Source organism: Meles meles, chromosome 2 (genome assembly GCF_922984935.1).
Source record: "Meles meles chromosome 2, mMelMel3.1 paternal haplotype, whole genome shotgun sequence".
Taxonomy (NCBI): domain Eukaryota; kingdom Metazoa; phylum Chordata; class Mammalia; order Carnivora; family Mustelidae; genus Meles; species Meles meles.
Genome location: NC_060067.1, coordinates 194,651,572 through 194,678,205, shown reverse-complemented (window position 1 = coordinate 194,678,205; position 26,634 = coordinate 194,651,572). Strand labels below are relative to the sequence as shown.

Below are 26,634 nucleotides of genomic sequence, written 5' to 3'. Positions count from 1 at the left end.
TCTTAAAAGACAAATCCGGGACACAGTGAACTGGATTTTCAGTGAGCAAATGTTGGTTTACTACATCAACGTTTTCCGGGATGCTTTTTGGCCAAATGGGAAACTGGCGCCACCGACTACAATCAGAAGCGAAGAACACAGTCAGGCCACAAAGCAGAGGGCACAGCAGAAGTTGCTTGAAAACATCCCAGGTGAGACCTGGCTTCTGATCCTGAAAAATACAGAGATAAAGGGTGAACGTTAACCCTAGTAAGGCATTTTTCACTTACATCTCTCAGGAAACCTTATTTACAAGAAAAATGATCACACTTTTTTTTTCTTTTAAAACATGTCCTTTGCTAAGAAATTATACTGAGAATCTTATTAATAAGAACAGTAGTGGTTAATAATGCTTTCTTTTACTTAGAAAAATGTTTTAGGACAGATAATAAATTTTGTGCTTTAAAAATCCTGCTAAAGTACACTGTTCAGAGAGATTAATTTTTTAATTGGGTAGCAATGTTAAAATTGTAGTTTGTATAAAAATGCCTTCTGTTGAAAATTCTAAATAAAGTTATTTTCTCTTTAAACGTTTGAAAGAACCAATTGTTCATGTTCCTCATGCCCCATTGCCTTTATTTGTTCCATATCCATCATGTACTGTTTCCTTCACTGGATATGCATAGACTATGGACTTTATTGCTAACAGCACAGAATGTAAACTTAATCTTTCAGATACGCTTCAGAGCCTCGTTGGACAGCAAAACGCGCGGCATGGTATAATAAAAATATTCAATGCACTGCAAGAAACAAGAGCCAATAAGCATCTGTTATATGTGAGTAATTTAAAGCCAACCAGAGAACCAGCTATTAATTCAATCTGATGTTTCCGTTCACAAATGGGAGTTCATTTTAACCCCTTGTGTACTTAATCATTCCTGTTACTTGTAATTCTGAACCCATTATCTACTCGGCTTCATTTTTGTTTCTCTGACTGTTCAGTTGTTCAGTTTGGAAAAAGAAAAAGAGTGCCTCTAGTGTGTGTAGCTTTCCCGTTCTGTCATGGGAGAGATGCATGTGACATTTTTGCATGACTGTTTAATTTTATTTCGGGAAAGCAAACTGTTTCCCACTCATCTGTCTGATTATAATTATCAATATTAACTATTGTTGATGGTGTGATAATGGCAAAGAGACCATGAAATGAATCAGTCTGATACTAAATGGAGTTTATATTATATTAGTCCCATTTATTGGAGAATAACTTGTTCACGGAGAATCATTTCAGACCTAAAATGAGACTTTCTCTTAAGACATAAATATTATGAGTAAACCCTTAGAGGAAAAAAAAGAAACTCCATATTTTCCTACTTTTTTTCTTCTTTCTTGGTTCAGGTGCTGATGGAACTGCTGCTAATTGAGTTGTGTCCTGAGCTGAGAAGTCATTTAGATCAACTAAAAGCTGGTCAAGCTTGAGACTGCACAAATAAACCATCAGAGAAATGTCTGTGTAACAATAGACATGAAATATTTTCCTCTTTTCCACAGAGGGCTTGGTTGAGAACCATATTGATTTTTATGTTAGTTACCTCCCTCTAGTTTTGTGTGAAGTCAGCAGAATTGGTTGGGGGGGGATACTTAATGCCGTCATAGGCAACAGAAAAACACACTTCTGTAACTATTGTTTTTATTTTAATAATAAGATAAATAAAGTTCAACACACTGAAATACAAATGTTAATATGTGATAAGAACCTAGGAAATATTTTAAATATTTATGAAAACAGTTTTGTTTTAAAATGAAGAACTATGACTATTGTACAGCTACTTTCCTCACTGAGGACTCTGAACATTCCTGTATTATTTCATGTGTACTAAAGAACATTGTTGTGCAATGCTTTGTGGAAAGTTATTGTGAAAATTTTATTGTCTTTATTTTTACCAAAGATTTCCCATAGTTTGAAGCATTTGAAGCAATAAAATACAAAAATGGATCACTGAGCTCTATGATGTGTAAGGTGCTTACATCTCAAAAAACGAGGTTGAAACACTTCAGGCAGTTCAGATATTTATCAGATACCTTTTTTGGGAGGGGGTAAAAAGCACCGTGCACATAAATGCTTCCGCAAGGAAGTACAAAGTTGGCTGCCTTTCTCCAAACACAGAATGAATATGTGAAAAATACAATTTTTAATGTGAATGAGAAGAGCCAAATTCATGTTTGAAGTGATCTGTTGGGAGAGTGGGATAGAAGCTGAACATTGAAGGGTGTGCAGCAATGAGATAGGGAAACGCAGATGGGAAGTTACTTCAGTGACTTGAGGGACTTGATTTCATCATCAAGTCTTGTGGACTCTTCGGGGCCTTGTGTGAGATCCAGGGTATAGGTGTCAACTTTGTGTGACTTAATAGTGGGGCCATGAACATGTCAATCACTTTTCACCATCTATTCTGCAATGTTAATAAAGCACTTTCCCTTCTATAACTGTCTTCCCCCCTAGCCCAGGAACATTGAAAACAATACAACTAATTGGCAAAAACTCAGTCTGAAATCCATGAAAGAAAATACTGTATCTATATTAAAGTGGTATTGATTATGGCATTGCTAGATCCTACCTGCCAAGTCCTCAATATGGAAGAATGAAAGGTAAACAATTAAAAATTAGTAAACCTGCAAAAACAATGAATACTGTTACACTGAAAAAATAAATTAATTAATTAAACTTATACAATGAAAAAAAATTAGTAAACCAAATTTCATCTTTGGGATAAAGATAGTCACAGTTCTTTGATCGTTTTTTCAAAGCAGGAGGATATTTGACACTTCAGGATGAATAAGAATTATCCTTCACTCAGATAAGAGAAGCAACCTGAGATCACAGAACCCCAGGAACTTATCCTAACACGGTCACCGGTAATGTCCACTTTATGCGTGATGAAACCATAGCTGTTAAAGTGTATACTGCACGTGAGAAAAATCACTATTTTGAGTCCTCAGTCTTTTTTTAAGATAAATTTTAACGTTTTCAGGAGGTAACAGCTATAAGAAATCCTAGGAGGTTTTTTTTTTTTCTTTTTTCTTTTTTCTTTTTTTTAAGGTTAAGTATCTGGAAGCCTCAACTCACTTGAGTTAAAGAGACTGACCCCACTGACCGGTCACAGTATATACCACGGTCTGCAGCAGTGGTAGTTTACAAGGGCTCCCTCATGCCACAAGTACCAGCTTTATGGTAACTACAGTAAACTGAAACTTTAAATTTTATGTTGGATTCACTGAAGATAGTTAAGCGTAACGTTTCACCCCATATGACACCTGTCAAATTCCTACATTTGGAATTTCTCAGACCTATGTTTTAATAGCAGTTACAAAGCAGTCTTGACTTTGGGATGAAGAAAGAAAGCATATCTATTAAGTGTGCAGTTAAAGCCAACAAGCACCGCCGTATTACACTCCTATTTTAGGATTCTTAAAAGCTTAAGGGACTGGATTCAGTGTGGAGAAAATAATACTGGTTGGGAGTTTAGATTGTCAAATGGTTGAAGGAATATTATATATGGATGGTATTAAGAGAACAAGAGTGAAGTAAGTGGGCTTATATTATAGAAAGAGATTTAAGCTAGGTGTTATGAAATCTTGTCATGGACTTGAGCTATTGAAACATTAGTGGGGGAGAATAGAGACTCTTGAGTAGAGATTTTTAAAGAAAAGGATTAGATTTCAGGGATGGTTTAATTTTCTCTGTCTTAAGAGATTTAAGAGAGACGTATGTGATCTTTTGAGGGTATCAGACAGACCTAAGTCTATGGAAAGTGCTTTTCTTTAAATAGAGACAAAATGAAGTTCAAGTAATATAGAAAACCCGTAGTACAAAACAAGGACCAGCAATTTCTGCCTTACAGAACTTCTTTAATGACTGTACCTGCGTATTAATTATACTAAGATGAGACCTTGTTTAGATCCTCTTTTGGGAAGGATGATTGTGATTTATAAAGTAAAGACACATCAGTATGGTGTGTTTTCAGAGAAGGTGTTGTGAAGGTATCTGGAAGACACTGTTTCCAGTGTGTTTGTTTCACAGATGTACACTGCTACACCATCTTCTCCATCTGGATGGTACTATTTATATGATTAACTTTTGTCTTCACAGATCTCATTAATGTAAGGAAAGCCTCTTGCTAATTTAAATTTTTAGCATATTTACTGTTCTTATATTGATAGATGATTTGAGATTTTTTTCATATTTTATCTTGCTTTGAAACGCATCTAAGTTTTTTTAAACCTAGAAAATGAGTCTAAGCACAAAGAAACATCTCGCTTAACTGGTTATCTTATCAGGAATATAGCAGTGGTTTTACTCATTAAGATCTTTAAGGGGAGATATGGAGAGGCAAGATTCTAAGCAATTTCTTAAACCTACTTTTTTTCAAGTTTTTAATTAACCAATTATTTATAAGAATGTCTTTTAAGAATACAAGATGTCCCAAAAGACTTAGTGCAGTCTTAGTTTTAATTTCTTCAGAAGTATAAATGCTACACAAATTTATTTAAAAACATTATTTGAAAATTTCTTTAAATTTCTTTATTTCGTATTAGTTTAGTGCATCTTAAAAATTTTAAATGACACATCAACAGATGAATGGATAAAGAAGATGTAGTATATATACACAATGGAATACTATGTAGCCATCAAAAGAAATGAAGTCTTGCCATTTGCGACGACGTGGATGGAACTAGAGGGTATCATGCTTAGTGAAATAAGTCAATCGGAGAAAGACAACTATCATATGATCTCCCTGATATGAGGACGTGGAGATGCAACATGGGGGGTTAGGGAGATAGGAGAAGAATAAATGAAACAAGATGGGATTGGGAGGGAGACAAACCATAAATGACTCTTAATCTCACAAAACAAACTGGGGGTTGCTGGGGGGAGGTGGGGTTGGGAGAGGGGGAGGGAGTTATGGACATTAGGGAGGGTATGTGCTATCGTGAGTGCTGTGAAGTGTGTAAACCTGGTGATTCACAGACCTGTACCCCTGGGGATAAAAATACATTATATGTTTATTAAAAAAAAAAAAAAAAAGGATGAATACCCAACTTTTGTAGCAACATGGACGGGACTGGAGGTGATTGTGCTGAGTGAAATAAGTCAAGCAGAGAGAGTCAAGTATCATATGGTTTCACTTATTTATGGAGCATAACAAAAACATGGAGGACATTGGGAGATGGAGAGGAGAAGGAAGTTGGGGGAAATTGAAAGGGGAGGCGAACCATGAGAGACTATGGACTCTGAGAAACAACCTGGGGGTTTTGAAGGGGCGGGGGTGGGAGGTTGGGGGAACCAGGTGGTGGGTAATAGGGAGGGCACGTGTTGCATGGAGCACTGGGTGTTGTGCAAAAACAATACTGTTACGCTGAAAAAATAAAGCAATTTCATTTCTAGGTAAAAAAAAATTTTTTTAACGACAGCAAATTAAAATGAATAATCTATCCAGAATTCACAAAACTAAATAAGAGCCAAAGAAATTTAAGGAATTAAACTTGCAAATGGTGTTTTTTATGTTTATAGCATATATCTGAAGGAATTATAGCTAAGACTACACTAAGTCTTTTAGACAATCTATTTTAAGAAAAGAAAGAGATATTTGCTTTATGGAATGGTTTTCCATATTTGATGTGATCTCGGCCAGTCTGTAAGCTAAGAGCTGGATCTGTAAGGACTCTTTTTGTTATTTGATCCTATAGCTGGGTTTCAAGTTGCAAAATTAGAGATTTAAGAGTAAAGGTAACATGTCATTAGTAAAATACCCAGGATAATGTAACTTGGGATGCAGAAGATAACCAGACGTTGCTCCTGTAAAAATACACACATTCTACGGTGTTAGGGTTGATGATCTTTGTTGAAATCCATTATGGTCTAAATTCTTTGATGAATAAGTAAACAGTGAAGTTCATCTGCCAATGCAGGATTGAGACGACAAGCCTGAAAGTCAAAGATAAAAAGTCAGTAATTTAGATACATTTTGAATTGTTATGTCTTACTAAAACTTTAAAAAAAGTTTTGGTTTGTTTTTAAGAACTGCAGTGAATTTCAAGGGAATTTCTTAGTTATGACTCATTTCTATTTTGATTTCTTGATAAAGGAAATTCAAATTAGCCTATGGAAAAAAAGATCTTACTGAAAACAACCATGTTATTGTTGCTGTCACTTGAAAGAGAAAATTTTATGAGTGTGAAAGAATCAAGGGAATTTACACACTGATGATAGTGTTCTAGGTTATGAATTATTAAAATAATTAACATGGAAAGCATTAGCAATTGGCCTCATACTTGCTATTATCTTATATGAATAGCAGCAACTTTATGATAATTTTATTTTAAAATAACATTTTATTATGATAAAGTAAATAGCGAGAAGTAATAGTGCATGTAACTGCATAGAAGGTCAAGAATTTGGAAGAGACATCGGAGGTTATCTCATTCACAACTGACTCCATGCAGTAATTTTCCCTTCAGGACCCATGACACTTGGTTTGCTTGGTTGCTAAGTCACCATCTTATAGGGGAGACTTCTGTTTTTATTTCCCAAGCAGTTGTATTGGGTTTTTCTTTATACTAAGTGAAAATTTCCCTTTGTGTACTTTAGAATCAATGAAGGGGTCCTAGGAAAATATATGAAGCTGGTTTCCTGGAGACCCAGAGAGGCAGTAGCTGGCAGTTGCTTCATATGACAGGATTCCAGACCCTTCACTGGCATGCTACTTTTGAATTCTCTCCATTTTTAAAATCATTTTCTGTAAAATACAATGCCCCAAATTGAGTAATGGCGGCATTATCTCCCACCATGTGGAAAACAGTTTTAAGATTGCAGTCTGTTTATTTTGCTGTTTTATTTGGGATGAATATATACCACATTTCAGCATATTTTTGACTCAGAATTTTCTCTGCTTATATTTATTTAGAAAGGACATGATGGATACCACAGAATCTGAAATTGACTTGGAATAGAAATTGGTATAATACAGAGCATTTAGATTTTTTAAAAATTTAAAGACAGCTGTTTTTCTTACTGGTAGAATGGTGTAGTAGTAAGTCTCTCAAACAGCAGTTGTCTTTGTGTACTGTGTTCCTATGTTTATGTGTCAGTATGGACTTAATACTTTGGAAATTTTAATTTGAAACAATTTAGGGTTTCCAAAGTTGCCCGCACATTGGAGTCCCCTGGAAGGCTCATGACTTAATTGTTCTGAAATAACCTGGGCTTTGGAATTTTTAAAAGGTGATTTTATTTTATTATTTATTTTGTTTTTATTATTTTTTTTATTTTTTAAAAGATTTTACTTTTTTTTGAGAGAGAGAGTGAGAAAGAGCACCATCATGGGTTCGGAGGCAAAGGGAGTGGGAGAAGGAGATTCCCTATTGAGCAGGGAGCCAGGGTGATCCCAGGACTCCAGGATCATGATCTGAGGCGAAGGCAGATGCTTAACCCACTGAGCCGCAAAGCCACCCCCACCCAGGTAATTTTAATGTAGACAAGTTTGAGAACCACTACGATCCTATGGTCAGACTCAGGCAAAGGACTTAGAAAACTGTTCCTTCCCTTGTTCCCCTGCTCTAGGTAAACAGCTTGTGTACCCCATGAATTGCTTTATAAATTTTAAGAAGACATAATTCTAGTTTGGACTTTATGGATGTCATGGACCTAAGGCATGCACAGTTTTTATTATATTTATTTTTTAAAAAATTTTCTTGCAGTTATTATTCATAATGATTCCCCCTTTCCCCACCTTGTTCCCATGTTTCAAGTTACTTGATTTTAGAGGTGAAATCTGTTTGGAATCTAAATCACATGAAATCAAACAGGAAGAGTCTCACTTCAACTGATTACCTCAAACTCATAAATATTCCTCCTAAGTGTGGTAGATGTCATACATAACATTTTTAAAAACTACATATCTTTAAGGTAGTAGCATGAGAGTAGATTCACACTTTAGGGGGGAAGAAGGCATGAATATTCTGGCTTTAAGTTCCCTCTCAGTGCTGGGCCTTAGACTATAGAGTAGCAGAGTGAGAGGGAATAATACGCATCAAAATGGGACTTCCATCATCTAGCTCAATTATGCTAATAAGAATCTGTTGAATTATCTGCAAACAATTCATGTGTCTGACAACCTCTCCTAGACAGGTTATCTGCACAATGGTTAAGTAGGAAAAAAAATACTAATCCTAAAGATGTTCAAGGCTTAACTACAAGTTCGGAGATATCTGTGTGGGTTCATTCATATAGATTCTCAGGCTTACTTTAGAATAGTAGTGTTTAGCTGTTGCTTCATCCTTTGTGACACCCAAGCCAAGCTGAAGGCAACGGGCATGGTAGAAAGATGCCATGGCCATGCCTCTGATGATGAATTCTGGGAGACAGTCCGTGACCTGGGCTATCATGGGTATGTCGTGAACCTCATCATAGTCAGCAATCCTGTTGTGATGTTTAATTGTGAAATTATAAAAGACATTGCTTTAGTTTTACATTTTTACAAATGACATATTCAGAGATTCAATATTCCTTGTGCCCAAAGTGATCTCCCTGTTTTTCCCCATTTGAGGATTAAGTTGTTTGTTATTGGTGAAGGGTAAATATAATAGAATATTTACATATAACTTATATATACTTAGATGTCATATATAAATTATATGCATATAATTTATATATAATAGAATAAATAGAATAAAATAAAACCAGGGGAAGAGGAACTACCAGAGTGGTTATGTCACAGCTTCTCTGTGATAATACTTGTCAGGCTTAATAACTATGAGAAAACAAAAAGGTTTCTTTTTTTTTCTTGTAATATTAATATTTTAAACTCAATATCACTTTGCAGATTCAAACAATGGGGAAAAAAGCGTCTTCTATTTCTTTGGCTCATTTATTCAAACATTAACCTTAAATTTGCATTTAAGTCACATAGGATCAGAAAACAAGTAACTAAGTAACTAAGTAAGACATCTGTCTTTGGTAAAAATGGGCAATAAAAAGAAGTCCTCCTTTATCACCCTGACACAAGCATGGAGAGTTGTGTGAGTATGAGAGCTACTCAACTCAATGTCACCCGTAAAATTATGGGGAATAGGAATGTGGATAATAATGGGAAGTCTGAAAGATTTTAAGAACTATTTAAAGTCTTGGTATTAACCAGATGGGTACTTGGAGATTGGGGACTTTGAATATCGGACTTCTAAGTGGCCTGCTGCCTGGAAGCCATGATATTGGGGGATGGAGGGTGGAACCAGCTCTTTCATCCTACATTGTAGGTGGCTGCCCCACCCTGGGCGAGGCCAGAGGGGGGCCCAGGGGGTGGCTCAGTCAGGCATTATTGGGAGGGAAACACATCAGCATGGCCTTATAGCCTCTCTAGAAAACATCCAGGTTTGTTTTTCCTGGTACATTACTTTTTGTAAGTTATGAGCAAATAAATGTAGGAAAGTACATGGGCTCAAAGAAGAGAAATCCCCATCTATTTTATAAGATGTTAATGCTGACATTTTAAAACCATTATTCTCATTGTACAATCTTATCAAGCTATCTTGCAACTGTGCAGTTATACAACATGTGGCTGAAGAGTCTAGAAGAAATTAAAACATATTTAATAAGCATTTCTGATATGCTAAACTATGTTAAGTACTTTATATACACTATTATTATAATGCTATCAAAGCATTTTCTTCTTTATCAAAAAGGAGATTGATGCCCCAAAAAGTTAAAGTTGATGAGGATCACTCAGCTGGCATATAGAGCAAATAGCACTGAAATCCTGAAGACTAATGGCATAGAATTATACTATTCAATAAGGTAGCTGCTAGCTACAGGTAGTTATTTAAATTAATTAAAATGCAGTGAAATGTATGTTCAGCGCTCAGTGGCACTAACCACATTTCCAGTGCTCAATAGCCATCCTTTCCAGTATCACAGCAAGTTCTATCGAACAGACCTGGCACAGAACACTTAGTAAATGTTCTGTAACATTTACTGTAAATACGTCCGTCCAGCTTATTTACCTTTTGGAAAACGTAACACACTTAGTAAAAAATTTCATTTTGTAGTAATACTCCACGAGATTCCCTTGAGCATAGACATTTCCACGTTCTGCTGCTTCCCTTAAGCACTGCAAGGCAGCTTCAGTATCCTGGCGGATGCCTTGTCCATAAAAATACATTAGTCCAAGTGCACCCTGGGACTCCAGATTTCCATTGCCACATGCTTCCGAGTGCCAATAAAATGCCTAAGAAAAAACACAACTTCATCTTATTATTCACCAGGCAGAATTCTAACGGAATACTGAAAGAAAAAAAAAATCTATCATTGTAAGGTAGTAGTCTTAATTAATCCTGAATAGTTCTAGCACCTTGAGTATATTTCAGGTTAGCACCAATTTCACGTACTTGAAGAGTGCGCTAAGGTGAGCCCACCTGTCTTCTACCCACCGTGTAGGTTAGGCCACAGGCTAGACTGCAGCTGTTTGAGGATTCACGGTTTCTCATTTTTCCAGAGGAAGGATTGGGAGGCTAGGAAGTAGGGGGTAAGTGTCTGCTAGGCTTTGAGACACCTGCAATGAGGCACTGCAGGGAGAGGAGAGCTGCCGATGCTGAAGGGCAGTCAGGTCCAGGCGGCTCTCAGAGATGGCGCCTCTCAAGATCAGAGGCAACCAAGGTAAAAGCCATGTGTGGTCACGAACACACGTGCTCAATATGCAACTGCAGTGAATTTGAATTAGTTCAAAAAATTATTTCCAAGTAGCTGTTCGGTTATCCAAAGTGGGTCTTCGTTGCTATGTGTTTCTTTTAAGTTTGTCCTTAATGCCTCCTACAAGTAGGACTTGGCTCTACATTTCCTTCTCCCTAAAGGATTTCTTTGAAAATGTTTCAGTTATTGATGATTAAAGAGACTGTATTTCTGTAAAAATCTTAAATGGATTTGATTTGTTACTAGGGTTGTTTTTTTTTTTTTTTTGTATTTTACTTATTAGCATCATAACTTTCTCAGGACAAATTAATTTATTCACATGTAAAAGGATTTGGGCTCTATTTCAGGATTGTCTTAGCTTTCATGGTATAGTAATATTTTGTATGTGTGGCTTTTTATAGCATGCAAAATTCTCGCACATCTGTGGACTCCTTTGGTAGAGGTGGAGATGAGTAAAGCATGAAATGAGCTTTGAGATACTAAAATGTGAACTTTACATTTTAAAGAATTATAAGAGATCTTTAAAACTAAACACTCATTCTTTACCATCCTCCATTCAAAAAAGAAATAGTGAAATATTAATCTACATGTGGTGCTAGCATTAAAAACAAATAGATCAGTGTTACCTTTTCTAAGTCTTTAGGCTCTTTTGTTGAATAATACAATCCTAGGATACTTTGAGCCTTCACACTAGCTTTAGGATTTCCATTGTCTGCAGCAAAAAGCCACAGTCTGAAAAAGAAAGGCAAGGCAAGTTGTTCTTTGTGTCAGAATTTGATTTAAAAAAAAAAAAATCTTGTTCTTAGGTAAAACTACCTTTCTGCTTCCTCATCTGATTGTTTGACGCCTTTCCCTTCATAATAAGCTCTTCCAAGGTTGTAGGCAGCTGCAAATTTTAAGTGTCTTGCTTTGGGACATGGAGAATCAATAATTTTCTTCATATATTCCACTCCTTTTTCCTTCCACAAAGGAAAAGAACAAACAAAAAAACCCTAGTTTTTAGTTTTATCCAAACTAAATTCTTTCTCCCAATAATATTGTAAAGTGTTCATCCTCTGACATGATGTTTGATGTCATGACTCTTGTGCCCAGACAGGATTGTTGTGCTTTAGTCTGCAGAGCTGGAAAGAAAGGAGGGACAGAGGGAAGGAGGGAGGGAGGGGAGATATGTCTACTGGGTAGGCATTCCCAGAGCTCCAGGATATAAGGCATTTCCCTCATTCTATAGTTTCAGAGTTGCATTATGTTTCAGTATGGTTTCTTTTTTTTCTCTCCTCCTTCCTACCTTATCGCCCTTATTCTGCATGGGCACAGTTTTTAGTACTTATCAAAGTACCGGAATAGCTGTAACTTCTTCCACATTTATAATTACAGTACATTTGTGACCAAACACTGTTTTTTCTCTTCAAGCACACTGAGTATGCTCAGTGATAATTTACATCCAATATGCTCATCTTTTTTTTTTTTTAATTTTTTTTTTTTTTATTTGCCAGAAAGAGAGATCACAAGTAGACAGAGAGGCAGGCAGAGAGGCAGGCAGAGAGAGAGGGAAACAGGCTCACCGCTGAGCAGAGAGCCCGATGTGGGGCTCGATCCCAGGACCCTGAGATCATGACCTGGGCCGAAGGCAGCGGCTTAACCCACTGAGCCACCCAGGCGCCCCGAATATGCTCATCTTCATATGACATCTGCTTAGTCCCAAAGAGCACAAGAAGACACTGCCCCCTCCAGAAAACCATTAGACACAAACTTTCAAACATCACTCCAAAAAAGAAAATGTTTGACCATCAAACACATTTCATGTATACTACATTCTAGCTTTTATCCTTCACTGCTCTCTCCAAGTTCTGTTGCTGGCTGAACACCACAATAATAGAAGATAAAGATGTTTGCCTTCTAGTGAATCCCAATTTATAAGGATTTATTTTTGTGAATGTGTGATATGGGTATTTGCCTTTTCCCCCAAACCTAATAGTAAGAGGGAGCTTACTGGTAGTCAAGTGATGTGATTGTGTAAATCCTTCCACAGATAGCAATGTCTAAATCTGGAGCAAACATTAAAAAATAACTGACTTTTTAGTACTTATTTAGTACTTGGTTAAGACTCTGCCTTCGGCTCAGGTCATGATCTCAGGGTCCTGGGATTGAGCCCTGTGTCAGGCTTCCTGCTCAGTGGAGAATCTGCTTCTCCCTCTGCCCGCCTCCCCCACTCCCACTCATGCTCACTCTAAAATAAAATCTTTAAAAAAAAAACCCTCAAAACTTCCAATTATAGTTGTACCAAAGAGAATAAAGTACCTAGGAATAAACTTAACCAAAGAGGTAGAAGACCTATACTGTGAAAACTATAAAACACTGGTTAAAGAAATTGAAGATGATACAAACAAAATGGAAAGATATTCCACACTACTGGGTTGGAAGACAACATTGTTAAAATGTCTGTCTTACCCAAAGCAGTCTACAGATTCAGTGCAATCCCTATCAAAATATCAACAACATTTTTCACAAAAGTAGAACAAAAAGTACTAAAATTTGCATGGAGCCACAAAAGACCCTGAATTGGCAAAGTAGTCTTATAAAGAGCAACAAAGCTGGAGATACCATAATTCCAGATTTCAAGGTATACTACAAAGCTATAGTAATCAAAACAGTATGGTATTGGCACAAAAATAGACACAGAGATCAATGGACAGGAGATAGAGCCCAGTAGTAAACCCACAATTATATGGTCAATTAATCTATGGCAAATGAAGCAAGAATACACCATGAGAGAAAGACAGTCTCTTCAATAAATGCTGCTGGGAAGAGTGGACAGTTACACGTAAAAGAATGAAATTGGACCACTTTCTAACACCACACACAAAAATAAAAGGGTCCAAAAACTTATATGTGAGACCTGAAACCATAAAATTCCTAGAAAACAGGTAGTATTTTCTCTGACGTTGGCCATTATAACATTTTTCTAGATAATGTCTCCTAAACCTAGGGAAACAAAAGCCAAAATGAACTATTGAGACTACTTCAAAATAAAAAGCTTTTGTAGCACAGTGAAGGAAACCACACCAAAAGAAAAAAGCCAAAAGTCTCCTGAATGAAGAAGTTATTTGCAAATGGTATAGCTGATAAGCAGTTAATATCCAAAATATATAAAGAACTTACCCAACTCTGTCATATACACAAATAATCCAATTAAAAAATGGGCATAAGACTTGAATAGCCATTTTTCCAAAGAAGACCTAAAGATGGCCAACAGACAAATGGAAAGATACCCAACATCCCTCATCAGCAGGAAAAGGCAAATCAAAACTACAATGAGCTATCATTTCACCCTGTCAGAATGGCTAAAATAAAGAAGACAAGAAATAAGTGTTGGTGAGGATATAGAGAAAAAGGAACATTTGTGCACTGTTGGTGGGAATGCAAACTGGTGCAGCCACTGTGGAAAACAGTATGGAGGTTCCTCAAAAAAATAAAAAATAAAAATGCCATATGGTTCAATAATTCCACTATTGGGTATTTACCCAAACGTAATGAAAATAGTAATTTGAAAAAATATATATGCCTCTGCATTTATTGCAGATTTACCAAAACCAAGATATGGAAGCAACTTAAGTGCCCACTGATAGATGAATGGATAAAGAAGATGTGGCATATATGTATTTGTATGCACACACACACCTTAAATTAATACAATGTTACATGTTAATTATATCTCAATAAAAATGGCAGGGGGCAACAATGGTAGTAGTGAGTGACTTCTCATGGGAATTAATGAAGGCCAGAAGATTTGAGAACAGCATTTTTATTTTTATTTGTTTTTATTTTTTAAGATTTTATTTATTTATTTGACAGACAGAGATCACAAGTGGGCAGAGAGGCAGGCAGAGAGAGAAGGGGAAGCAGGCTCCCTGTCAAGCAGAGAGCCCAATGTGGGGCTCGATCCCAGGACCCTGAGATCATGACCTGAGCTAAAGGCAGAGGCTTTAACCCACTGAGCCACCCAGGCACTCCGAGAACAGCATTTTTAAAACGTGGAAAAGAAAAACTCGACCAGCAAAAAAATTCATAAAAAATGAAGGCAGATTAATAACACTTTTAGATGACAAAAATCAGAGATAATTCATTATCTGCAAACTGTACTATAAGAAATGCCCTTCAAAGGAAATTCTTCAGGTTGAAAGGAAAAGAATATAGTGCCAGATGTCTACACAGGTTGATAGAAAGGAATAGAGAGTTCCAGAAGTGGTAAGTATGTAACAAATATAAAAGGATACACACACACACACACACACACACACACACACACACACATATATACACATATGTGAACCTAATTGTTTTCCTCCTAGTTTCTTCAAAAGATTACACTTTTATATTTGGAGATTTATAATATAACGTAAATTTAAGAAGTATACTATGACAACACTAAAGATTGGGGGTAGGTAGGTAAATGAAAGCATACTTATTCAAGGTTCTCTTGTTTTACCTGAAGTAATTCAATATAAACTCCATGTAAATTGTGATAAAAGTGCGTACTGTAATCTCTAGAGCAACGATCAGAGAAAATATGACTAGAAAATAAGTTAAAAAGGCAATCAAATTGTTTCATCACCATTTCTCACTGAGTTGAAATAGCAATTTTATGACGTGCTAAATACTCCTATATCTGTGTACATCTGTTTCTGGACTCTTGTTCTTTTGCTCTTTGCCTTATTCCTGAACAAAACCCCAAAACCACATCGCTTTAAGTACCACGGACATATATTTGGCTTTTTGCTCTTTCATATGAATTTTTTAATCAGCTTGCCACATGCCATAAAAAAATCTCATAGGGAATTTGATTCTGATTACATTTAATCGCGAAGTTAAATCTGGGGAGTGGTTAGAGGTAAGACGTAGGAAAGTAGTGTCTCTGGGAAACCAGCGCTGCTGCCTGACGAGAGACAGTGAATTTCATAAGCTCCTGCAGTCCTGAATTACACTCCAATGTGACTGCCTGATGCTATGGAAAGTATTTAAAAACTTTTTTCGGATTCTATGAAATAGGAAGAGAAAGGCTACACAGGGAAACTTGTCCTCACCACAATTTTATCTCAGCCAAAAATCTGGTGGCTTTACCCGTTTTCCCCCAGGGCTATCTCCAGGTTGCATTTGTAGCTTGTGTGATCGTTCTCTCTGGGGTAATAACGACCTGTGAATGCTCCCTGAAAACAGTTCAGATCTACCGCACAAAGTGTATACGGTTCAACCAGCCTCTGGACGAAATGAGTATCAAGAGCAACTTGGTAAATTAATAAAAGAAAGCGATAAAAATTAAACGAGTGGGCTCTTTGGCCCTTTACTGCAGGTTAAGAGTATGATCAAGCTAACTGTCACTCTAGGTGAGGAGGGACCTGCAGAGGCCATCTTTACGCTCCTCTGGCCTCCATGTGTAATTACATTCAAGCCATTCTGTTTTGGGGTTGCCCTATGCCAACCATTGCATCTGCCAATCTTCCTGGCTCCTCCACTTCTTCATGTTCTTAATTCCCACATTTTCAGCTGATTCTGTATCTGTGACCATACTCATTTCTTTGTTCCTCTTTCCCTCCTTGGCCCTCATCTGTCTGGCAAATAAACCATTGTTCTGCCTAGTCAGCTGCACTCAAGCAGCTGAGCATGGTCCTTCTTTAAACCCGTGATCACACGTTTGAGAGTGAGCTCTCCGCCCTGGCAAACAGTACTATCAATTTGTCTCATCAATGATCTGGCCCACTTACCTGGTAGAGAAGATACGATTTCAGACTTTATCCTTTGTCTTCACACTTCTACTGCTCCCTGCCCTCTCCCTCATTCTCAGTTCATGGCTTCACCTTTTTTAAAAATTTTTATATTTTTATAAAAAAACATGGAGTGGCTCATGACTTTGTATGTCATCCTTGTACACAGGGACTATGCTAATTTTTTCTGTCCTTCCAAATTTAGTACACATACTGCTGAAGCAAGCATATGGCTTCACTTTCTGCACTGAGAAAATAGAAAATCAAAAGAAACACCAAATCCGTGAATTTACCCAGCTCATCATTTTTTCCCCGCTATACTAGATCTCGTGTATCGACTTACAAATACACTGTGGCATCTCTGTTCTGGGGGGATCCCCCCTCGAGTCCACGATCCCCTCGTTATTGCTTATACATCTGTTCTGCTTTATGGTAAAACTCAGTGCTTCTGTCTGTCTCCTCAGGCCCCTTTGGCCTGTGTCCCTTGCCACTCCACTGCAAAGGCCGGTCAGTCTGTCCAATGAGATTCATCTTCATGCACCTAATTGTAAGTGCTCAGTTTTCATTAAACTCACCTCAGCAGAATTTGAGACAGATGATCACTCCCTCTTTTTTTTTTTTTTTGTAAAGATTTTATTTATTTATTTGAGCGCACGAGAGGGGGGAGGGTCAGAGGGAGAAGCAGGCTCCCCATTGAGCAGGGAGCCCGATTTGGGGCTCCATCCCAGGACCCTGGGATGGACCCTGAGCTGAAGGGAGATGTTTAACCAACTCAGCCTCATGTTGCTCCCTCCATCCGAATGCCAGTCCTGACCTTATAAGCTGTTCTTGTGTCCTGAGCGTCAGCACCTGCCAGCGGCTCTGTGAAAACAAGCCCCGCCTTGTGCCTAGTACACGCATCTGTCTCCGTGCAGGACTCACAACTGCGCTCGTAGTTTTTCTCAGACTATGCGCTCCTCTTCATACTTACCTTTGCTTCCCCGGCATCTCAGACTCTTCCTGCCTCGTAAATGTTTGTGGAATGGAGGAGTGAGTGACGAATACAATGAGTCCAACTAGACCAGCACTGGGTAAGTCACAAGAGTGCGCACGCACCTGGGGGATGGTAGAGTAGGTGCTCACGGGGCAAAAGACAGAGGCGGATATTTTTTAAGCTGCTTTTGTGACCTTTAAGGCAACTGCAATGATGATGATGAGCCCCGTGAATGGTACCAGTGCACAAAGAAACGCCACTGCCTTAAGTGGTAGGATCTGTGTGTGTTTTAAGCATCAGGTTTGTAGGTGAACTAGAGGTGAGCTCAAAGGACCTGGGAGATGTTTACTGAACATCTAGGGAGAGACAGGCAGTTGGTGGTATGAATCTCAGCATGAGGCTCTGGTGTGAAGACAACAATTTGGACGTCTTTGAAAAGTATAGGTAATGTTAGCCACGGGGCAGGATGAGCTGAGAGAGTAAAGTGGGGGCAGCAGAGGCCTTCTTTTTTTATTTTTCCTCAAAAGATTTTATTTATTTATTTGACAGAGAGATCACAAGTAGGCAGAGAGGCAGGCAGAGAGAGAATGGCCACCCAGGTGCCCAGGGGCCTAGGTTCTGACATACTTCAACACTTAGAAGAGAAGCAGCTAGCAAAGGACAGGGGAGGCTATGAAGAGATGAAAAGGGAAAGTTGTATTCCAGACACATACAAGATTTGATAGAAGATTGGGGCGCCTGGGTGGCTCAGCTGGTTAAGCGTCTGCCTTCAGCTCAGGTCATGATCCCAGGGTCCTCCTCACTCAGTGGGGAGTCTGCTTCTCCCTCTCCTGCTGCCTGCCACTCCCCCTGCTTGTGCTCTGTGTATCAAATAAATAAATAAATAAATAAAATCTTTAAAACAACAACAACAAGGAACCCCCCAAATGGTAGAAGATGATGGTAAGAGTTTTATAAAGCATGGGAGAGAATCTTAGACACCGAGAGGAAGATGTTTCAAGAAGGATGTGGTCAACTATGTTCAATTCACGGTAAGGCCAATGCAGTAAATAGTTTAAAATAAAATATCTTGTATTTAATGGAAATATTCATTTTTTTCATCATTTACTTATTTCATGTGCTATGATTATAAAAGGGTACAAATGAAGAATTTCAGGAATTAAAGTGTAGTCCCCATTGTTAACTTTATACAACATAAAGTCAGGAAAAAAGCCACTGGTTGCTAACTACACGTGCCTTCCTTTACTTTACAAGTTGTTCAGTCTCTTGACAACTCTGTGAGTTAGGTGGATGGGTTTTATCCTGTGTGCTGCCTCCAGTGGATTGAATTGGTAATGTCACCTTCAAGCTATGTATTGATAAAAGTCCTGCACTATGTCTGGATTCAACTATTTAGGGGGCTCTGTGATCAATTATCCAGGATGGCCAAGGGTGTGGGGAAATGTCAGATGTATCTCTAACTTAGGTTTATTTGTCCTCATTTTACAAATGTGGAAACTAGAGTCCAGAAATAATTTCCCCAAGACCATACTGCTTATAAGCAGTGAAACGAAGATTTGAAAGCCTGTGACTTTTCACAAATTGTTAATGGACCATTATGGATAGAGCGGTTTTGCTAGTGAACACAGAGATATTAACTTCTGAACATCTTTGAAAAATTTAAAAGTAAATTCCCAATCTTTATTTGATAGTGTGTGAAATTTCCTTGTAAGGTAAGACGTAAATAAATAAATAATAAAGCCCATAAGGGATAGAAAAAATTATAATATTGATCTCCAAACCTCATAGCTCAGTTTCTTTCTTTTATCTTCAAACATGCATAAATGAGGTCTAAAAATATTGATACACATTAATTATGCAGGTATTAAAATGATAATATAGATTATATTTATTGACAAGGAGAAGGATATTCAAAATACCCCCCAAACAGTAGAAGATGATGGAAAGAGTTTTTTAGGAGAAAGAGGATATTAAAAAACATACATAGTATGGCCCTACATTGAAAAAAATGTATACACACACACACACACGCACAATTTTTTGCGAGGGTTAATACATGGAAGCATATACTTTAAAATAATAACCAGGTTCATATTTGACAGTAGAATTTGGTGATCCTATTTTGCTTATTTTCTAACTTTCCCCATGGAATAATTTTTTAAAATAAAGGAAAACATTTTAAACAAAAGTGTTATTGACAGTCGATGGTAGCAAGGAGGGGGCGAAAGAAATTTTTTCACATAAATGTAAAAATGACTACTGCTATCCTTTAAATACTAAAAGGATAGATATTATTAAAATATAAGTATAGAAATATATTATTAAAATATAATTTTAATTCTATCAAATAATCCGTTAACTATGAGATCTTTAAGGACCATGAACAAAATAGTAACTTACAGCATCTGTAGGTGTCCCCAGCCCATCATAATACATCACTCCCAGCTGGTACGTTGCTTGATGGTCTTTCTCCTTGATTTCTTCAAACTGTTCTAATGCTTCTTCATACCATCCCTAAAAGCTCCCAGAAAATACTGAATTAGTTTCATTATTACCTTAGAGTCATCCCAAATACTTAATTCCCACCGAAATCTGGCTAGGAGCACCAAGTATACAAAAGACGGCAACAAGTTTATGGAATTCGCAAGTATGGCATCGACAATAGTCAGCGCACTATCAAATCAATTAAATAGATGTGAATATGGCAACTGAGAGTAGTGACCAGGAAGAATCTGGGTGAGATTTCTCTCTTGCTTTCACTCTTACTTTCGGATATTGCCAAACTTCTCTTGAAATGATGGCGCAGCCCTCTGCTCAATCCATCCTGCCATATACCCTCACCACTTCTGGAGTCTGAGAAACTTCAGAGCTGGGGCCAGAGCATCAGAGATAATGTGAACATCAGGAGAGTCACTATTATTAAATATCCACTACTTTGATGCCTCATGTCCTCCAGGGTTGCAGTTCTTCAGCTAGGGAGAAGACATGGAACAACAAATGTGATTCTCTAAAATTATCTTTCTCCCATGCTTCCTATGGAAACCTACGTGTTTTGAGGCTCCTCAGCAGTTCTGTGATCTGATGCTACAGTGTGAGGGACTAATGGGGCTGATATCTTACTCCACCAGGGGAAATGCCTTGCACTAAAGACTGAATCCTTTGTAATCGTGGAAAGAAAGTGTTACTAAACTGGAAAGTTATTACTTAGGGAGAGCAGACCAGAGAAAAGCAACTTCTGGAAGACACAAAAGCAACTGAAATTCTTTTTTCATAAACTATAATGAATCGACAAATTGACAAAACCAATTAAAACTGCGCCAAAATACTAAGAAATACTGATTTTAAAGAACACATAATAACGAGTTAATAATCTAGCTGTTAAGACTCCTCCTTTCTGGCTAATGATTGGCCTAGATGTGAGGGAGCTGGAAAAGTTAGAATATGCTATAGGAAGAAAGAGAAAGGAGGTCCTTTTAGTTTTCATGATTTTTAATACCATCTACATGCTGGAAAATCTCAAATATATATTTTCAACCCAGACTTCTCCTTGGAGACCTAGACTCTTAATGTGTAAGTTTCTACTTTGAAACCTGTCTACATGGATGACAACGGACATCCGAAACACCATGTGTATGAAACCTGAACTCTTGACTGTCCTCTCAATATTCACCCTCCCCATTCCTCTACTTTTCAATCCATGATGCTATTTATTTGTGTCTCCAAAGTAAATCCAGGACCCAGCTTCCACTGCGCCATTCTGGTCAAGACCAGCATCCTCTCTTGCCTGAAGTAGTATGATTTCCCCCTAAACTGGTCTTGGTTTCATGCCTGCCTTCTCATCTGTTCATCACGGACTCAAGACATTTGAGTGTTTTCTTATTACCATTTAAACAAAGCTCATCTAAAGCCATTCTCGGCCTGGCTTGTTACCACATTGGTCTCAATTTCTAGAGCTCACAGAGCACGCCCTCATCTCTGGAACATTGCATTTTCTCCCCTCTGCCTGGAATGCACTTGCACTGGGCTGTTTGCACTGCTCGCTTCATTTTCTTCAAATTAGTTTCTTTCTTTCTTTTTAAGATTATTTATTCATTGGAGAGAGCATGAGCGAGCGAGACCAGGAGCAGCGGGGTGGGTGAGAGGGAGAGGGAGAAGCAGACTCCCTGCTGAGCAGGGAACCCGATACAGGGCTTGATCCCGAGCTGAAAACACACTTAACCAGCAGAGTCACCCAGGTAACCCTCTTCAAATTAGTTTTAACCACAGGTCTTTCCACCCTCTCCCTAAGTTAATCTCTTAACTTACCCAGTTAACTGCTCTCATAGAACTCCTTCTTATTTGTAATGATGTAGTCATTTATTTCCTTCTCCTAGTAGACTGTAAGTTTCATGAAATGGGGACTATTCTGGTCCCCTCGTCATGATATAGTCTGAACTTAGCGTCATAATAGTTAACACCTATAAAACACGTATTAGGTGCCAGGCCCTGTTAGTAATACTTCTACAATGAATACATCCTTACAGTGGCTCTAGGAAACACACTTACCCCCCTTTTACAGATGAAGAAACTGAGACTCTAAGAGGTGAAGTCTTTGTGTCCAAGGCTACACAGTTAACAAGTACTAGGAATCATACCACCTGACCTGATGCCCCAAGCTGAGAGATCATTCTCTTAACCTATGCTAGCCTCATGGTGACAGGTGCATGATGAGCCCTCAACAAATATTTGTCATCAGAAGGAATGACGGGGCCATCAGATTTAGGAGTAAGTGGGATAGAGGTTAATAGCTGCCCAAATAGTGAGTGGTGAAGGGACTGGGGAGAGCTGGTCCATTTCCACATGTCCCCGTGGGGGTCAATGACAGACAACTGTTATATATATTATATATTTTACACAGTTTCGCCTACATCTGCGCCTCAGGATGCCTCAGTGTAATGTGGAGAAAGAGGGCAGCTACCCTCCTACCTCTGGAGAGGAACATATGAAGCCTCTAAGTATTAGGTAAGAATCAGTGTCTTTAATTATTCATATGAAAATAATTTATAAATGATATTATTTGGGGCAAAAATATAAAAATGATATTTTTAATTTCTAATGTAAGAATGGATTATATACCAGAATGACTCCTATAAATGGCTTTTATGGAGGAAGGTCAAATATCTCCTTAATCTTGTACTTAAAGGGGTGCCTGGGTGGCTCAGTGGGTTAAAGCCTCTGCCTTCGGCTCAGGTCATGATCCCAGGGTCCTGGGATTGAGCCCCGCATCAGCCTCTCTGCTCAGCAGGGAGCCTGCTTCCCTTCCTCTCTCTCTGCCTGCCTCTCTGCCTGCCTGTGATCTCTGTCAAATAAATAAATAAAATCTTTTAAAAAAATCACAATAAAAAAAAATCTTGTACTTAAAGCCATAACCATACCTATGGAATTTACCAGAATTCCCTCTGCATAAAAGAACTCTACAGGAAATTTTGCAACGAGGATCTAACAACCGCATTATATGAAATGAAAAATGGGAAAAATGAAATAGATAAAAACAGAGAGGGGGGTAAACCATAAGAGACTCTATGGGACAAACTGAGGGTTGCTGGAGGGAAAGGGGATGGGGGGATGGAGTCACTGGGTGAGGGACATTAAGGAAGACACATGAGTAATGAGCACGGGGTCTTCTATGCAACTGATGAATCACTAAATTGTACCCCCGAAACTAATAATACGCTATATGTTAACTAAATTGAATTTAAATACATTTTTAAAATGGAAAAAAAAAACCCAAGCAGGAAATAATACCTCTTCAAAATATAGTTGGCCTCGGAGGAAATATGCCATAGCATCCCCTCTTCTTATTCTTTCCTGCAAGACCCGCAATGCCTTATCCACCAAATTCTCGTGGCTATAACGATCTGGTTTTAAAAAAGGTAAAGAATTCCATCTTAATCCCTATGAGATGAATTTCCACTCTTGAAGTCATGAATTATATAGAACTCATCTGGCACTGTTTATACTAGTTTCCTTCCTGGTTCTCATGTATAAAGCTGGCCTCCATAGCTCCAGGGAAAAAGATGACGACAGCACCTAACACTGCACCTGGTGTAATCAGGAAATATGTGTTCACTGGTTTCCAAGCCCACCTGGTTTACTAATAGGAGCTCGAGCACTGCAGTCTGTGTGCAGTTCTCTAGGCAAGGCTACCCTGTGGATGGGTGAAATTCTTAACCTGAGCCTTAATTAGAACCACCCTAACCAAATGAGCTAGTGCCATTCCTAATTTAATATTTGTAAGTCTACGGAAACAAAATGGTAGCTATCGATGCCAATCTGAAGTAAAGTGTGTCATTGTTTTCTTTAACAGAAGTGACATCTGGCTTCTCTTTTGCAGGAGGGTGTCCTAAAGTCTTAAGAGTAAAATCAGGATTGGCGTCTAATTATGAGACTTCTCCACTGAGGACTGGTTACCAGGTGAGCAGCAATTTCTCAGATTCCTGCAGGAAAGCTGGAAAGGACTGGAAAGTTAACCAGTTCCTTCACAGCAGTTAAGGCTCCTATTTCTTGTCTTTTTTGCTCTGGTGTACAAAACTGACTTTTAGTGAGAATAGTATCAGAATTTGTACCAGTCTTTTCCTTCCTCCATTGGAAGAATTTTGGGTTCTTAGCACCATACCGGGATAGAGAGGTATAAAAGGGGTTCTTGGGCAACTTTTCACTGGTCAACTTCATCCTGTTTCCACAATGTGTATTCTGTAAACAAGATTAAAAAAACAAGATGGTAGAAATGTCTTCCTCCAGAAAAAAATGCAAAAAGATTCCACTCTCACTTGGCACTCATAAAATGCAGCCTCCCCACATTTGCCGAGGGATGGGGCAGCAAACTACAAGCTCAGGGATGTGCACATTCTTTCTGAGGAAACCAGGGCCATCCATAGCTAGGAGAGGCACAAGCATCCTCCATTCTGTTTCCACAGTGTGGGATGAAAGAGGAGGGTCATTGGCAAGTCCTCGCTAGCTACGAGTTCACATCTGCAGTGGCTTGTGACATCACGACACCTGCCACTAGCAGGAACTGGGGACCCTGCTCAGAGACAGAGTTCTTGTGCACTGGTACTTTGCCTCCTTACTGAAGCTCATGACACTCATTCATTTCAAATTAAAGCATTTGTCTGTTTTACCTGGGAACACACTTTATTTTAGCTGTGTTGTTCAGTTTTATCTTCCCGTCTGCATTGGATTGCCATGTTATAAGATGGATCAGAGTCGAATGGACAATCAAAGCCTTCATATAAAATGTAGAGGCCACCTCATTGGGGATGAAGGAGTCCAGGTTGGCCCAGGCGGAGGGTAGTGAGACAGCAAACTCAGTTGTTGCTATGCTTTTTTGTTTACTCCTTGGTGTTCTACTGTTACAGCTGACTTCAACCAATCAGGGACAAGCTTCCAGTAAAGGCTCCTGATTGGTGGTGAGGACAAGAACTCAAGAGACCTTTAATGTGATTGGAAAGCGGCATTTATGCTATATGAAACGATTTTGGACAACAAATTGTTTCATTAATAAGAATGAAGTGCAGAAAAGGGAGATGATTCATTAATGGGGGTTGGGGGGGGGGACCACTGCAGTGTCTTTGTCATTTTGAAAGAGGCATTTAATCTTGTAAAAGGTCAGCTTCCTCATCTGTAGTTTGAACTATTAATTCGCACTAGAGGATTTCCAAATGCCTGTTGCTAGATATATAAAATTTTTTGATTATATGATTCCCAAATCCTTTGTATCGGTGAATGTAAAAGTTTCCAGTGAGCTTCGAGGTGAAGCAATAATAGGTTAAGTATATAGAAGAAAACCGACTCAAATAGGATGATATTACCAATTTACTGAGAAACTGGTTACAGAAGTTTTCATTTCTCTGAAGACATCATCCTGCGTGCTATTGTATCTAAAACGGCTAAGAAAAAACTTGGCATATTCAGGAAGGTCATCGGAGATGAAGCAAGTCAAGAAACATTTCCCTACCTTCTTTGAACTCATGTTGCTCTCTGTGGTTACAATACTGCACAGGGTTTTTGTTGTTGTAGCTCAAAAGAAGCGTTGTAGGGGGTGTAGAAAACATGAGCAAAGATTGATTGAGCTCTCTTAAATGCCAGGTTTGTTCTAAGTGCTTCACAGGCAGTAACTCCTACAAAACTTTACGAGATAGGAACTATCATGAGGCCCCTTTAACATATGAGAACACGGAGGAGGTTAAGTAACTTCCATAGGGTCCTAGGGCTAGGACGTGAGACAACTGGGACACCCCAGCACCCCTGCACCTCATCATTATTCTATACTGTTCTCCCCAAACTGATGATCTAAGTGCCATGACTTCTGTAAAAGAATACATCAAAATTTAGTATTTCATAGTTTTAGAAAATGAGATCTAAGAAGATTTTAAAAAGGAAAGTCTGGGTTTATTTCTGGCAAATCTTGGGGTTAGATATAAAATCATCATTTGAAACTCGACAACTGTTTGCAGAGCATGCTGTAAGTTTAAAGAATTCTCAAATAAAAGTTGTAGACATTAAATGATGATATAGAATCTGAAAGAAATCCACAGTCTTAAAGGGAAGTGTTGGTGCAGTCGATGCTGATGGCGCCCTTCCCAGATCCTCGTTACTACTTAGTGCCCATCTCTAGCTGCTGGGACTATTAATTGAAACAACTCACAGCTGTGTGAGTTGTTTCTTCTTCCTTTGTCCCCCTGCCAAACATGAGTCCCCTCAGTCCTGGACACTTTGCTCCCTCCTTCTTAGAGACTGATCACTGGCATGAGCACTTGGAAAGCCAGTTCCTATGGAGAGACACAATCTGCCATGAGTCTTGAGCATTCTGGCACATCCTTGCTGGGTATGTCAAGAACACAGGCCATGACTGCTTTCCACATGGGCCATTTCTCAGGGTTGTGTTTGCAGTGAGTACCCTTGAGGGATAAGGTAATAACTCCCCACAGATAAGGAACAGGCTTGTTTCTCTGAAAAGTACTAAATCCTTCCCCCTCCTCCATTGCTTAGTTCTGTTCTCTTATAATGCAGCCTACTGGATATATGCATCTACCACGGGTCATCTGTATGACCTCTGTGGGAATTAGGGGTCATAGGGAACCAGTTTCAGCAGCATGCTGACACTCTGGCTATTGCTTTTACTATGAGTGAGAAAGTCATTTATC

The 26,634-nt window shown here is 38.5% G+C and overlaps 2 protein-coding genes and 1 non-coding gene across 3 annotated transcripts in view; 1 reads left to right on the top strand and 2 right to left on the bottom strand.

The window, feature by feature from the left end:
- The window catches only part of SNX25 (sorting nexin 25), a 124,241-nt gene extending 122,230 nt beyond the window's left edge, over positions 1-2,011 (top strand). The window contains exons 17-19 of the mRNA XM_045998412.1: positions 10-191; positions 715-815; positions 1,375-2,011. Of these exons, the coding sequence (XP_045854368.1) occupies positions 10-191; positions 715-815; positions 1,375-1,455 (364 nt within the window). The 3' untranslated portion in view covers positions 1,456-2,011. The remainder of the gene's footprint in view (positions 1-9; positions 192-714; positions 816-1,374) is intronic.
- Positions 105-25,460, bottom strand: LOC123937512 (LRP2 binding protein). The gene is made up of 10 exons (XM_045998419.1): positions 25,446-25,460; positions 24,055-24,181; positions 23,234-23,346; positions 19,850-19,963; positions 11,534-11,676; positions 11,344-11,449; positions 10,033-10,256; positions 8,281-8,455; positions 5,850-5,962; positions 105-211 (listed from the first exon to the last, which is right to left on the bottom strand). Exons 1-9 carry the CDS (start codon positions 25,458-25,460, stop codon positions 5,897-5,899), a joined length of 1,083 nt encoding a protein of 360 aa, XP_045854375.1. The 3' UTR covers positions 105-211; positions 5,850-5,896.
- On the bottom strand, positions 16,599-16,705 carry LOC123937797. Its single transcript, XR_006817586.1, has one exon. It is a non-coding gene; the product is annotated as a U6 spliceosomal RNA (small nuclear RNA).
- Positions 25,461-26,634: the final 1,174 nt, after the last annotated feature.

Bases quoted from the DNA above. Each gene is read 5' to 3' on its own strand.
- LOC123937512 (XM_045998419.1), bottom strand. The intron at 11,450-11,533 runs GTAGTTTTACCT...TTTCTTTTTCAG, and splicing joins TCAGATGAGGAAGCAGAAAG to ACTGTGGCTTTTTGCTGCAG. The intron at 10,257-11,343 runs GTAACACTGATC...GTTTTTTCTTAG, and splicing joins AGCCTAAAGACTTAGAAAAG to GCATTTTATTGGCACTCGGA.